At 43.2% G+C, this 14,023-nt stretch overlaps 1 protein-coding gene across 1 annotated transcript in view; it reads right to left on the bottom strand.

Moving 5' to 3' along the window:
* LOC144599353 (uncharacterized) overlaps positions 1–14,023 on the bottom strand; it is a 391,192-nt gene that overhangs the window by 101,874 nt on the left and 275,295 nt on the right. Inside the window, exons 31-36 of the mRNA XM_078410145.1 lie at positions 13,888–13,944; positions 11,942–12,001; positions 7,424–7,483; positions 4,550–4,609; positions 3,353–3,412; positions 1,509–1,568 (exon numbers count right to left, since the gene is read on the bottom strand). Of these exons, the coding sequence (XP_078266271.1) occupies positions 1,509–1,568; positions 3,353–3,412; positions 4,550–4,609; positions 7,424–7,483; positions 11,942–12,001; positions 13,888–13,944 (357 nt within the window). The remainder of the gene's footprint in view (positions 1–1,508; positions 1,569–3,352; positions 3,413–4,549; positions 4,610–7,423; positions 7,484–11,941; positions 12,002–13,887; positions 13,945–14,023) is intronic.

Raw genomic sequence — 14,023 nt, forward strand, 5'->3', positions numbered from 1 at the left:
CCTGCCTCACTAGATCCACATTAATTCACATACAAAGCAAATAGATCCACAGAGGACGCCATCTCTCTGGCTCTTCATACCGTCTTGACTCACCTGGAGAGACAGGGCACATACGCGAGGATGCTGTTTATAGACGATAGCTCTGCCTTCAACACAGTCACCCCACCAAGCTCACCTCCAAACTCCACCAGCTAGGCCTCAGCTCGCCTATGTGCAACTGGATCCTGAAATTCCTGACGGAGCGCCCTCAGGCAGTGAGACTGGGCCTCCACCTGTCCTCCACCACCACCCTGAGTACCGGTACACCGCACGGTTGTATATTGAGCCCCATCCTCTACTCCCTCTTCACACATGACTGTGCCCTGTATTCGCCACCAACACCATCGTCAAATTTGCGGATGACACAACGGTGATCGGGCTGATCTCCAACGGCGATGAATCAGCCTATAGAGCGGAGGTGCAGAACCTGGCGAGCTGGTGCTCAGAGAACAACCTGTCCCTAAACACATCACAAACCTTGGAGCTAATTATCAAATTTAGAAGGTCACAGAATGGGGAATACGTTCCAGTCCTCATCAATGGGGACGAATTGGTGAGAGTGTCCAGCTTCAGGTTACTGGGCACACACGTTTCACAGGACCTCACATGGTCCACCAACCCCGCTGCACTAGTCAAAAAAGCACAGCAACGGCTGTTTTTCCAGAGAATGTTAAAAAAAGGGCGGTCTGCCACAACAGCTTCTGATGACCTTCTACCGCTGCACCACAGAGAGCATACTGACATGCGGCATCTATGTGTGGTATCTCAGCTGCACAGCAGCGGATAGGAAAGCTCTTCAGCGGGTCGTCTGCAGAGCGCAGAGGATTATTGGGATACAGCAACCAGCCCTGGAGGACATCTACATGCACGCTGCCTCAGGAAAGCCATCAGCATCTACAAGGACTCCACACACCCATGCCACCATCTGTTTGAACTACTTCCATCTGGCAGACGGTACAAGGCCTTCTTTGCCCGCACCTCCAGACTAAGAAACAGCTTTATCTCTAGAGCTATAGCTGCTCTGAATCGGTCCTGCTGAGAGCCCGCCATGATCTGTCTCTGCCCCCAGGGTCATCTGGCACAACTGACCCCTGCATGAACCTTTGTTTACACTTTACCTTGTTCCTCCTTTTTTTCGTTCCCCCCCCCCTTTTGTTGTTTTCATTTTCGCCGTGATTTATTTATATATTTGCTAGCATCGATATGGAAGTGACATTCTCAATCTCGTTGTACTTGTACAATGACAATAAAAGATATTGTATTGTATTGTGTAGATAGTAAATATCAGTGTAGAAAGGAACTGCAGATGCTGGGTAAAACCAGAGTTAGACACAAAAAGCTGGAGTAACTAGGTGGGTCCGACAGCACCTCTGGGGAAAAGGGAAAGGTGGCGTTTGGGGTCGAGTCCCTTCTTCAGTATTTTCTTAAATATGAGTCTGGGAAGATGAACGAGAGATACATAATTATACCTGTTATTTTGCTGCTTGTGATGGGAGTGGTTGTAGGTGCAGTAGTAGTTGTTGTTTGCTCTAAAATGGAAAAAGAAGAGAAAAAACACAGTGATATTAAAGGCAACATAATTCTTGAAAGTAATAAAACACTTTATCTACGACAAAACATTTCAACTATTGAAGAGAAAATAAAATGTTGAGAAGAAATGCTCAATAAGATTTGATCAGTATGCTGTTTTATTGGAACTTGGAGATCTAACTACATTTATGTTCTTGATTGTCAGGTAAGTGCGATGGATTGTAATTTGTTCTTGGTCTTATGCATGAAAGGTCACCTGTTATTCCACAGTGAAATGTTTGGACTTCTGGTAGTGACTGCTTTGAAATTCTGCCTGCAGATTACAATCTAAATTTGTGATGTAATTGTAATGTGATGCATTTATAAAGTATTGACATTTTTTATGCATCTCTGAGTATTAAATTGCATGTAAATTACTTGAATCAGAACTTTAACAGGTTGAAATTTCACAGACCATACAACATTAAACGGTTTTAATTTGGGGATGATAGTCAAAACTCAAACTTTGAATAATAGCGTAGGAATACTTGTTAACAACACAAAGTTTAAAAAATCTTTGTAATACAAGGTGCCTGTCAAGGTTGCTGTTGACTCAGTTGCCTAAGAAGTCAAACTGACCAAAGCTTCCCTATGCACAAAAAATACTGGGCTTTACTAGGATATCTACTCTTAGAAATTATATAAAGTATCCCTAAAATTCTAAGCTGACTAGATATTTGTTTTCCTATTGAAGACAAATATTGGCATCTTATAAAATACTGGGCTGTACTAGGATATCTACTCTTAGAAGTTATATAAAGTATCCCTAATATTCTAAGCTTAATACATTTATTTATTTTCGTTATGAAGACAAATATTAGCATCTTGTAATCAGCTACCTGCTAACTAAGCCATGGAAATGCAGCTGATTTCCTATTGGCAAAGGCTCCATGATTTGGTGAGGGGATTACAATATTGACTGGATTTCCATCTGAGTCAGATGAAAGCAGGCACAGGATACTGATTTAGGTTGATCAATCATGACCATATTGAATTGCAGTGCTGGCTCAAAGGGCCGAATGGCCTACTCCTGCACCAATTTTCTATGATTCGACGTTTCTATGAGCCAAATGTGTTAGGCATGCAAATTATTGCTGAGAAATGGCTCCATATGTACCACCAATCACTATGGTCTAATGTGTGGTTCGTAATGTTTAAACTATGCTTCCTGATTGGAGAGGAGCTGGGAAAATATGATAATTGAGTGGTTAACAGTGATGGCTCAGCTATTGTTGTCTTTGACTATATGCCATGTAACAAAGCAAATGTACATCATAATTTTCTTCTTTTAGTGGAATGAATTATTTTCTAAAAAATCTCCTGACTACATTTAGCTACATCTATATAATTACTTCATTTATTACAATAATTGTGTGAAATGATCATTTGAAGTTTGGCGGCAAAAACAATAATCAATCTTTTTCTATTGCTTTTCTCTTGCTTTGCAAAATGTGGATGAGAAAGCATGATAACAGACCTAGCGTGAGATGGGTGATTGATGGTCGGCATGAGATTGTACTTTGATCAATTGTTTTGGCATGTTTTAGCAATATTAGTGTATAAAGGAACTGCAGATGCTGATTTAAACCGAATGGAGACACAAAAAGCTGGAGTAACTCAGCAGGTCAGACAGCATCTCTGTGGAAAAGGATTAGGTGACCTTTGGGGTCGAGACCCTTCTTCAGTGTTTTCTTAAATATGACTAGGATGATGAAGAAGGCATACAGTTGATGCATAATCATACCTGTTGTTTTGTTGCTTGTGGTGGGAGTGGTTGTAGGTACAGTAGTAATTTTGGTTGGCTCTAAAATGGAAAAAGAAGAGAAAAGACAAATTGATATTAAAGGCAACATAATTCTTTGAAAGTAATGAAACACTTTATTCTGCGACAAAACATTTCAACTACTGAAGAGAAAATAAAATTTTGAGAAGAAATGCTCAATAAGATTTGATCAGTATGCTGTTGAATTAGAACTTGGAGATCTAACTAAATTTCTGTTCTTGATTGTCAGGTAAGTGCTATGGATTATAATATTTTCTTGGTCTTAGAAACATAGAAAATAGGTGCAGGAGGAGGCCATTTGGCCCTTTGAGCCTGCACCGCCATTCATTGTTATCACGGCTGATCATCCACAATCAGTAACCTGTGCCTGCCTTCTCCCCATATCCCTTGATTCCACTCGCCCCAAGAGCTCTATCTAACTCTCTTTTAAATTCATCCAGTGAATTGGCCTCCAAAGCCTTCTGTGGCAGAGAATTCCACAAATTCACAATTCTCTGGGTGAAAAAGTTTCTTCTCACCTCAGTTTTAAATGGCCTCCCCTTTATTCTTAGACTGTGGCCCCTGGCTCTGGACTCCCCAAAATTGGGAACATTTTTCTTACATCTAGCTTGTCAAGTCTTTTTATAATTTTATACTTCTCTTTCAGATCTCCTCTCATCCTTCTAAACTCCAGTGAATACTAGCCCAGTCTTTCCAATCTTTCCTCATATGACAGACCCGCCATCCCGGGATTTTTTTTTCCTTTTTCTCTTATGCATGAAAGGTCACCTGTTACTCCACAGAAAATAGTTTGGTCTTCTGGTTGTGAATGTTTTGCAATTCTGCTTGCAGGTTTTCAATCTACATTTGTGATGTAATTGTTATGTGATGAATTTATTAAGTAGTGACATTCTTTACACATTGCTGAGTATTAAATTGCATGTAAAATACTTGAATCAGAACTTTAACAGGTTGAAATTTCATGGACCATACAACATTAGATGGTTTTAATTTGGGGATGACTGTCAAAACTAGAACTGTGAATAATAGCCGAGGAACACACGTTAACAAGTCACATTTTTTGAACAATTGTTAATTGGCTTTCGCCCACTTTTGGAATAACCATAACCATAACAAGGAACCTCTCAAGATTGCTGTTGACTCAGTTGGATGTTATACCTGTTGTTTTGCTGCTTGTGGTGGGAGTGGTTATAGGTGCAGTAGTAATTGTGGTTGGCTCTAAAATGGAAAAAGAAGACAAAAGACACATTGATGTTTAAAGCAACATAATTATTTGAAAGTAATAAAACACTTTATTCTATACCTTTCTACTGCTAAAAATAAAATAAAATTTGGTGCAGAAATGCTCAATAATATTTGATCGGTATGCTGTTTTATTGGAACTTGGAGATCTAACTAAATCTATGTTCTTGATTGTTAGGTAAGTGCTATGTATTGTAATTTGTTCTTGGTCTTACGCATGACACAAAATGGCGGCGCTGCCATAGCAGCTGCGGCTTACCTGCGGTCCACTTGTCTTTGTGTTTTTGTTGTTTTTTTTGTCTTAATTGTAGTTGTGATGTGGTGTTTTTGTGTTTGTGTACTATGTGTGTATGTGTGTATGTGGGGGGGAGGGGGGGAACTGTAAAATTGTAAATATGTGTCCCTTCCGAACGGAGACCCGACCTTTGTTTTCTGGGTGTTGTCTCCGTTCCTGCTGCGGCCTACCATCGGCTCAACTCCTGGAGCTGGCGGCCTCCAGGGCTCTGGTTCGCAGAGCCCGTGGACCGGACTTACCATCAGCGGAGCCGGCCGTCTTCGGAGGCTGCGGGAGCAGCTGCGACTCGCCTTAGGCTCGGGCCGCGTGGATGCCGACATCGGGAGTTCCGGCAGCGGCAGCGTGTTCGCCCGCCCCGGATCGCGGGGCTTGGGTCGCGGACATTTCACCGTCCGGCGCGGCCTAAAATATGCCGCGGGATTTTTCTCTGCTGGGCGGGGGCTTCAATGTCGGGAGCCACGACCGCCCCGACGTGCAGCAACAACGGCAGCAGCAGCGTGTTCGCCCACCCTGGATCGGACTTATCATCGGCGGAGCCGGCCGTCTTCGGAGGCTGCTGGAGCGGCTGCGACTCGCCTTGGGCCGGCCCGCTGCGGACCGTCCGGCACGGCCTGCAACCACAACAGCCTGACCGCGGGAGAAGACGGCAGGAGAAGGGAAAAGACATTGTGGCCTTCCATCACAGTGAGGAGAGGACTGGGGGAGACTCACTGTGATGGATGTTTCTTTGATGGATGTTTCTTTTTTTGTGTGTTTTTGGGGTTGTGTAATTTTAATGCCTATTTAATGCTTTTATTGTTGGACTGTGGGTGACTGAATTTCGTCCAATATTGGATGACAAATAAAGCTATCTTGAATCTTGAATCTTGAATCTTGAAAGGTCACTTGTTATTCCACACTGAAAAAGTTGGACTTCTGGTCGTGACTGCTTTGAAATTCTGTCTGCAGGTTTCAATTTACATTTGTGATGTTATTGTAATGTGATGAATTTATTTAGTATTGATGTTAAAGGCAACATAACTATTTTATAGCAATAAAACACATTACCAGAAAGGTCAGTGTAGGAATGGGAAGGGGAATTAAAGTGAATGGCCAACTGGGAGATCAGGTAGGACCAGGTGGACTGAGCGAAGGTGTTCAATGAAAACATCGCCCAGTCTACGCTTGGTTTCGCTGATGTATAAGTATCCACATCTTGAACGACGGATACAGTAGATGAGGTTGGAGGAGGTGCAAGTGAACCTCTTCCTAACCTGAAAGGACTGTCGGGGTCCCTGGACAGGATCGTGGGAGGAGGTATAGCGACAGATGTTGCACCTCCTGCGGTTGCAGGGGACGGTACCTGGGGAGGGGGTGGTTTGGGTCGGAAGGGATGAGTTACTCAGGGAGTTGCGGAGGGAACGGTCTCTCTGGAAGGCGGATAGGTGAGGAAGATGGGAAGAAGTGACTTGTGGTGGGATCCCGTTGGAGGTGGCAAAAACGTCAGAGGATTATAGGTTATATGCGATTGCTGTTGGGGTGAAAGGTAAGGACTAGGGGGAGTCTGTTGCGAATCGTGGGAGGGGGAGCAAGGGTGGAGCTGTGGGGCGCCGAGGAGACATGAGTGAAGGCCTCATCTATGATGGGAGAGGGTAACCGCCATTCCCTAAAGAATGAGGACATCTAGGATGCCCGGGTATGGAACATCTCATCTTGGGAGCAAATGCGGTGTAGACGGAGGAATTGGGAGTAGAGGAGAGAGTCTTTGCAGGAAGCAGGGTTTGGGAAAAGTGTAGTCTAGATCGTTGTGGGAGTCAGTGGGTTTGTAATAGGCATCAGGCGATAGTCTATCTCCTGTGATGGAGACGGTGATATCAAGAAAGGGGAGGGAGATGTCGGAGGTGGTCCAAGTGAATTTGAGTGCAGGATGGATATTGGTGGTTAATAAAGTCCATGAGTTCTGCATGGGTGCAGGAGGTAGCACCGATGCAGTCGTCAATGTAATGGACATAGAGTTTGGTGATAGGGCTAGTGCTCGCCTGGAACAGGGATTGCTCAACGAATCCTTCAAAGAGGCAGGCATAGCTGGGGCCCATGCGGGTGTCTGAAGAAGGGTCTCGACCCGAAAATTCAACCATTCTTTCTCTCCCGAGATGCCGGGACCCGCTGAGTTACTCCAGCATTTTGTGTCAACCGTCACGTGCCCATAGCTACGCCTTGGACTTGGAGGAAGTGGGAGGAGCTGGAGAACTTGTTAAGGGTGAGGACCAGGGGAGTAGAGTATTAGTAGAGGGCAGGAGAGATTGGACCTGGGGGATAGGATGGAGTCCAGGTAGGTGGAATTCATTTCAGTGGGATTGGAGCAGGCAGAAACAATGGGTCTACCAGGGCAGTTGTTTGCATGGATTTTGAGGAGAAGGTAAAACTGGGCCATGCGGTGCTTGGAAACTATAAGGTTGGGGACAAATATGAGTCTGAGAAGATGAACAATGGAGAGAGTTGATGCATAGTTATACCTGTTGGTTTGCTGCTTGTGGCGGGCATGGTTGCAGGTGGAGTAGTAGTTGTGGTTGGCTCTAAAATGGAAAAAAGAAGAGAAAACACTCATTGATGTTAAAGGCAACATAATTCTTTGAAAGTAATAAAACACTTTATTCTACGACAAAGCCTTTAAAATACTGAAGAGATAATTAAATTTGGTGAAGAATTGCTCAATGACTTGAACAAAATGCTGTTTTATTAGAACTTGGAATCTAACTACATTTTAAAAATATTTGCATTTGTTCTTTGCCCACTTTGATTTTATACATTGATTTTAAAGGCAACATAATTCTTTGAAAGTAATAAATATGTTTCGGTGAGGTTTCCCCTCATCCTTCTACACTCTAGTGAATACTGGCCCGGTTTTGTCAAAGGGACATTATATGTTAACCCAGCCATACCCGAGATCATTCTCGTAAACCTCCTCTGGAGACTCTCCAAGGACAGCACATCCCTCCTCAGATATGGAGCCCAAAACTGCTCATAATACTCCAAATGCAGTCGGCCCAGTGCCTTATAAAGCCTCAGCATTACATTCCTGTTTTTATATTCTGGTCCTCTCAAAATAAATGTTAACATTGCATTTGCTTTCCTTACTACCAATTCAACTTGCAAATTATCCTTTTGGGAATCCTGCACCAGCACTCCCCTTTACACCTCTGATTTTTGAATCCACTTGCCATTTAAAAAATAGTCCATGCCTTATTCCTACTACCAAAATGCATGACTGCACACTTTGCTACACTGTATTCCATCTGCCACTTCTTTGCCCACTCTCCCAACTTGTCCAAGTCCTTCTGCAGAGTTCCTGCTTTCTCCACATTACCTTCCCCTTCACCTATCTTTGCATCATCCATAAACTTGGCCACAAAGCTATCAATTCCCTCATCCAAATCTTTGATATACAATGCATGACTGCACACTTTGCTACACTGTATTCCATCTGCCACTTCTTTGCCCACTCTCCCAACTTGTCCAAGTCCTTCTGCTGAGTTCCTGCTTTCTCTACATTACCTTCCCCTTCACCTATCTTTGCATCATCCATAAACTTGGCCACAAAGCTATCAATTCCCTCATCCAAATCTTTGATATACAACGTGAAGGGCAGCGGCCCCAACACCGACGCCTGCGGAACTCCGCGAGTCACTGGCAGCCAACCGGAAAAAGCCCCCTTCATTGTCACTCTTTGCCTTCTGCCATTCAGCCAGTCTTCTATCAATGCTACTATGTTCCCTAGAATACCAGATCTCATCTTCTTTAGCAGTCTCATGTGCGGCATCTTATCAAAGGCTTCCTGAAATCCCAGGTAAATACCATCCACTGACTCTCCATTGCCTATCCTGCTATTTACTTCAGCAAAGAATTTCAATGGGTTCATCAGGCAAGATTTCCCTTTCACAAAACCATACTGACTTTGGCCTATTTTATTGTGTGCTTGTAAGTACTCAGAAACCTCATCCTTTATAATGAACTCTAAAATCTTATGAACTACTGAAGTCAGGCTCACCAGCCACAGTTTCCACTACACTGCTTTGCTCCATTCTTTAACAGCGGAGTAATATTTGCAAATTTCCAATAGTCTGGAGCCACTCGTGATTCCATGCTGACTTTGGACTATATAATCATGTCAGTTAAAATACATGGCAGCATATTCATGCCTCCAATTGTCAATTGTGTAAAATGTCCCTGAAAGTCCAAGCTGAATTTGAATATTTGATTTAGATCTGCTGCTATTTTACAACCAAAGAAGCATCCATGATATTACAAATGATAAATGATTAATTGTTTGACTTATTATTAGCTTATTTGACTATTTGCATGATATTGCTACTTAACCTATTGAAGTGATTATAAAAACAATTGCTTTTCTAACTGACATCAACGTGTTAGGCAACAAAATTATACCCCGGTTATGACTATATTTCTGTCATCAATTACAACAGTCTAATCTGGGATCCGACTTTTTAATCCATGTTTAGTGATGGGAGAGGCGTTGAAAATTTGATCATTGAGTGCCTCACAGAGAAGACTGCTCCGATGTTACCTTTGGCTTTACATGATGTATTATAGCGGTGGGCTGACCATTCAGAGGCCATGCTGCAAGATGCACTGAGCGAAGTCGACTGGAACATGTTCCAAGAAAGTTCCAGAGACGTAAATGAGTTTGCGGAAGCGGTTACGGACTTCATTGCCACAATAGCCGATACCATCATCCCCACGGTAAGGGTCAGTATCTTCCATAACCAAAAACCCTGGGTGGACAGGTCTATTCGCATGGCCTTGAATGCTCGCACCGCTGCTTACAACTCCGGCCTGGCATCCGGCAACATGGACGACTACAAGGGAGAGTCCTACCGACTGCGAAGGGCAGTGAAGGATGCAAAAAAGAGGTACCGGGACAAGATGGAGTCACAGATGGAGCAGCAGGAAACCAGGCGCCTTTGGCAGGGGCTACGGACTATAACTAGCTACAGGTCCAGCACCCCCTCAACCGGAAGTGCCGGCTCCTCCTTAGCTGATGACCTGAACTCTTTTTACGCACGGTTTGAGACGGGTAACACCACCAGCTCGCCGTCTAAAAACAGCACCGAAGGGGCGCTGGCTAGCGAGGCTGGAGGGGGATCCACCGCCGGGGATGTGCACACATTCTCGGTGTCCGAGCATGAGGTGAGGTGGGCTCTGACGCGTGTGAACACGAGGAAAGCTGGAGGCCCAGATGGTATATCTGGGCGAGTACTAAAGTCTTGTGCTACTCAGCTTGCTCCAGTGCTCACCACAATATTCAACCTCTCCTTGGCAAAGTCCGTGGTCCCTGCATGCTTCAAAAGATCCATCATTGTACCGGTGCCAAAGAATGCCTCTCCAGCGTGTTTAAATGACTACCGACCGGTGGCCCTCACCTCGGTTGTCATGAAATGCTTGGAGAGGCTAGTCAAGAAGCACATCTGCGCCCTCCTTCCTCGCAACATGGACCCACTACAGTTCGCATACCGTCCGAACAGGTCCACGGATGATGCGGTCTCCCAGGTTCTACACACCGCTCTCTCTCATCTGGACAGCCAGGGGGGCTATGTGAGGATGCTGTTCATTGACTTTAGTTCAGCATTCAACACAATAGTCCCCAGCAGACTGGTTGAGAAGCTGCTGGAACTGGGGCTTAGCACCCCTCTGTGTGCCTGGGTCCTGGACTTTCTCACTGCCAGGCCCCAAGTGGTCAGGATGGGGGAACACACATCTAGCTCCCTCACCCTGAACATAGGATCCCCCCAGGGCTGCGTCCTTAGCCCCCTACTGTACTCCCTGTACACACATGACTGTAGGGCCAGGTTCAGCTCAAACTCCATCATCAAGTTTGCTGATGACACTGTGGTGGTGGGCCGGATCTCTAACAACGATGAGAAGGCCTACCGGGAGGAGGTGGCTGATCTGGCACTCTGGTGTCAGGACAATAGCCTCCTCTTGAATGTCACTAAAACAAAGGAGCTGATTGTGGACTTCAGAAGGGCTAAACATCCAAGGACGTACACGCCACTGGAGATAAATGGGTCTATTGTGGATAGGGTGAGCAGTTTCAAATACTTGGGAGTCCGCATCGCAGAGGATCTGACGTGGGCAACGCACATTGCCGCACTGGTGGGTAAGGCTAAGCAGCGCCTTTACCACCTTAGACAACTGAGGAAATTCAGAGTGTCGCTGAGGATCCTTCATTGCTTCTACTCTGGGGCTGTAGAGAGCATCCTGTCCGGCAACATTACAGTCTGGTTTGGGAACAGCTCTGCCCAGGACAGGATGGCCCTGCAGAGAGTAGTGCGTTCGGCAGAACGTACCATGGGAACTACACTCGTCCCCCTGCAGGACCTATACATCAGGAGGTGCAGATCCAGAGCAAGCAAGATCATGAGGGACCCCTGCCACCCCAGTAACGGACTGTTCCAGATGCTACGGTCAGGCAAACGCCTCCGCTGTCACGCTGTGAAAACGGAGAGGATGAGACGGAGCTTCTTCCCACAGGCCATCAGGACTGTCAACTTTGATAACTCCAGAGACTAAATTTTTGTCGACACTTTTTGTGCTATGTTTAGTAACTTATTAACTTTATTTATATGCTGTAACTGTAATTCTTTTTGTGCACAACCCGCAGGCATTGCCACTTTCATTTCACTGCACATCGAGTATGTGTATGTGACAAATAAATTTGACTTGACTTGACTTGACTATACAAGACATGAGAAAGCAAATTTACACATACTTTTCTTTTTCATGTGACCTATTCTGCTCTTGTAATATTTTCCTGACCGCATGGTGCTGTTGCTATGGAATTATTCAGTGCTACTCAATATATAACTGTGAACTGATCGATGGTTTGGCCTCTTTGAGGAATATTGGTTGATATTAAGATCAAGCATCATCTATTGTTTGGCACTTGTGCAGGTAATTAATTAATCATTTTAAAAATCTGATCAGTGAATGCTGGTGCTGCATTATCCTAGTACCTGTTGTTTCGCTGCTAGTGGCGGGTGTAGTCGATGCAGTGGCAGTTGTTGTTCTTGGTTCTGTGAATGAAATGAAGATGAGACATTAATGGATATTGAATGGGAATTGGATGCTTTTTGTTTCACAAATCGTGTCAAGTGCAGAAGTGAAAGTTGAACTGATGAGAAGAAATGTATAATTGGGTGGATAATATTTGGAGTTCTGATGAAACTTTGGTATGTAATTGTATTCTCTGTGTTATGCATGGAATTGTCCGTACTATTGCACAATGCCTCAATTAGTTGTCATCAACTGAAAAATATTGAATTTGTTCCTGTAATTTTGATGGTGTATTTGCTGTTAGCTTTAGAATTCTCATCCAGTGGATACCTGAATTGGCCAATTCTGAGCATTCCACTGCCTATAATTTCTTTGCACTAAAGAGTAACACTTTCTAATTTCCATAGATATTTTGAATTTAGCTAGTTTCATTTTACTGTTGTCATTTATAGCCAGAATCATGGATAAAACTGAAATGTTTGAGAATGTAGCCACAATCAAGAACTGAAATATTCGCAAAAAATTAGTAGGCTGGACTATATTTCTTGGATAAAAGGAGGTTGAATTATATAGGAATAGATAGGATACGCTCTTAGTATAAGGAAGGTTGACATAAGTTCTATCATTATTTCTAATTTTCCTTTGCCCCATTTGGAGTATGAGTTTTAATTTATGGTACCTTTCTTTGTTGATGTAGACATAAAAAATTAAAAATTGACAACATATTTTTCTTTTTCATGTGCCTTATTCTCCTCTTGTAATATTCCTCTGACTGCACTGTGCTGTTTCTATAGAATTGTTCAATAATACACAGTGTATAACTGTGAACTGATCAATTGTTTGGCCATTTCAGGAACATAGAATGATCAAACATCATGCTGCTAGTGGCGGACGTAGTCGATGCAGAGGCAGTTGTTGTGTTTGGTTCTGGGAATGAAATGAAGATGTGACATCAGTGGATATTGAAAGGAAATTGGGGTCTCTTTGTTTCACAATTCAGGTAAAGTGCAGCAGTGAAAATTAAACTGACAAAAGGAAATGTTAACAATGCATTCAATGAAGAATTGGGTAGATAACATTTGGAATTCTGATGAAAATTAGAAATAATGAAAAAGTTTGGCATAGAATTGTTTACTGTAATGCACAGAATTGTCACCATGTTATTGCATGGTTTCATGTCGTTGTCATCAACTGAAAATACTGAATTTGTGCATGCAGTTTTAATTGAGCATTTGCTGATATAGTTAGAATTCTGCTTCCTTTAGTTACCTGAATTCATTGGTCATTTGTGAGCAATACACTGCATATAATATTTTTGCACTGGACATTAACTGGATATTTTGATCTTGGATAGTTTCATGAGACTGTTGTTATTCAAGCCAAGAACATTGGACAAAACTACAATCAATTAGAGGATGTAGCCCGTATGAACACCAGAAATATATGTGATAGTTGAGCAGGCTTGGACTTTATTTCTTGGATAAAATTAGGCTAAAAATAGACTCTATCAGTTACAACAACCTAACCTGGGATCCTGATATTTAGTGACGGAAGAGGCTTTTTGAAAATTTAATCAATGACTGCCTCACAAAAACTGCCCTGTTTTTACCTTCGACTCTACATTATGCATCAAACAGGCATCAGAAAGCAAACTAGCAGCATGCATTTCTTTTTTTGCAACTTATTTTCGCTTAGAATATTCTCCTCACCACTCTGTGCTGGTTTCTATCGCATCAGTTATTAATATTCAGCAAATAACTGCAAACTGATCGATGGTTTGGCATCTTTTAGGGACATTGGTTGATGTAAAGATCAAGCATCATCTATTGTTTGTCTCTTGTGTAGGTAAGTAATGAATCATTTTAAAGTCTGATCAGTGAATCCTGGTGCTGCATTATCCTAGTACCTGTTGTTTCGCTGCTAGTGGCGGACATAGTCGATGCAGTGGCAGTTGTGCTTGGTTCTGAGAATGAAATGAAGATGTGACATCAATGAAGATTGAAAGGAAATTGGACACTTTGTTAAAATGCAGCAGCGAACGA

Source organism: Rhinoraja longicauda, chromosome 13, assembly GCF_053455715.1.
Source record: "Rhinoraja longicauda isolate Sanriku21f chromosome 13, sRhiLon1.1, whole genome shotgun sequence".
Taxonomy (NCBI): Eukaryota; Metazoa; Chordata; class Chondrichthyes; order Rajiformes; family Arhynchobatidae; genus Rhinoraja; species Rhinoraja longicauda.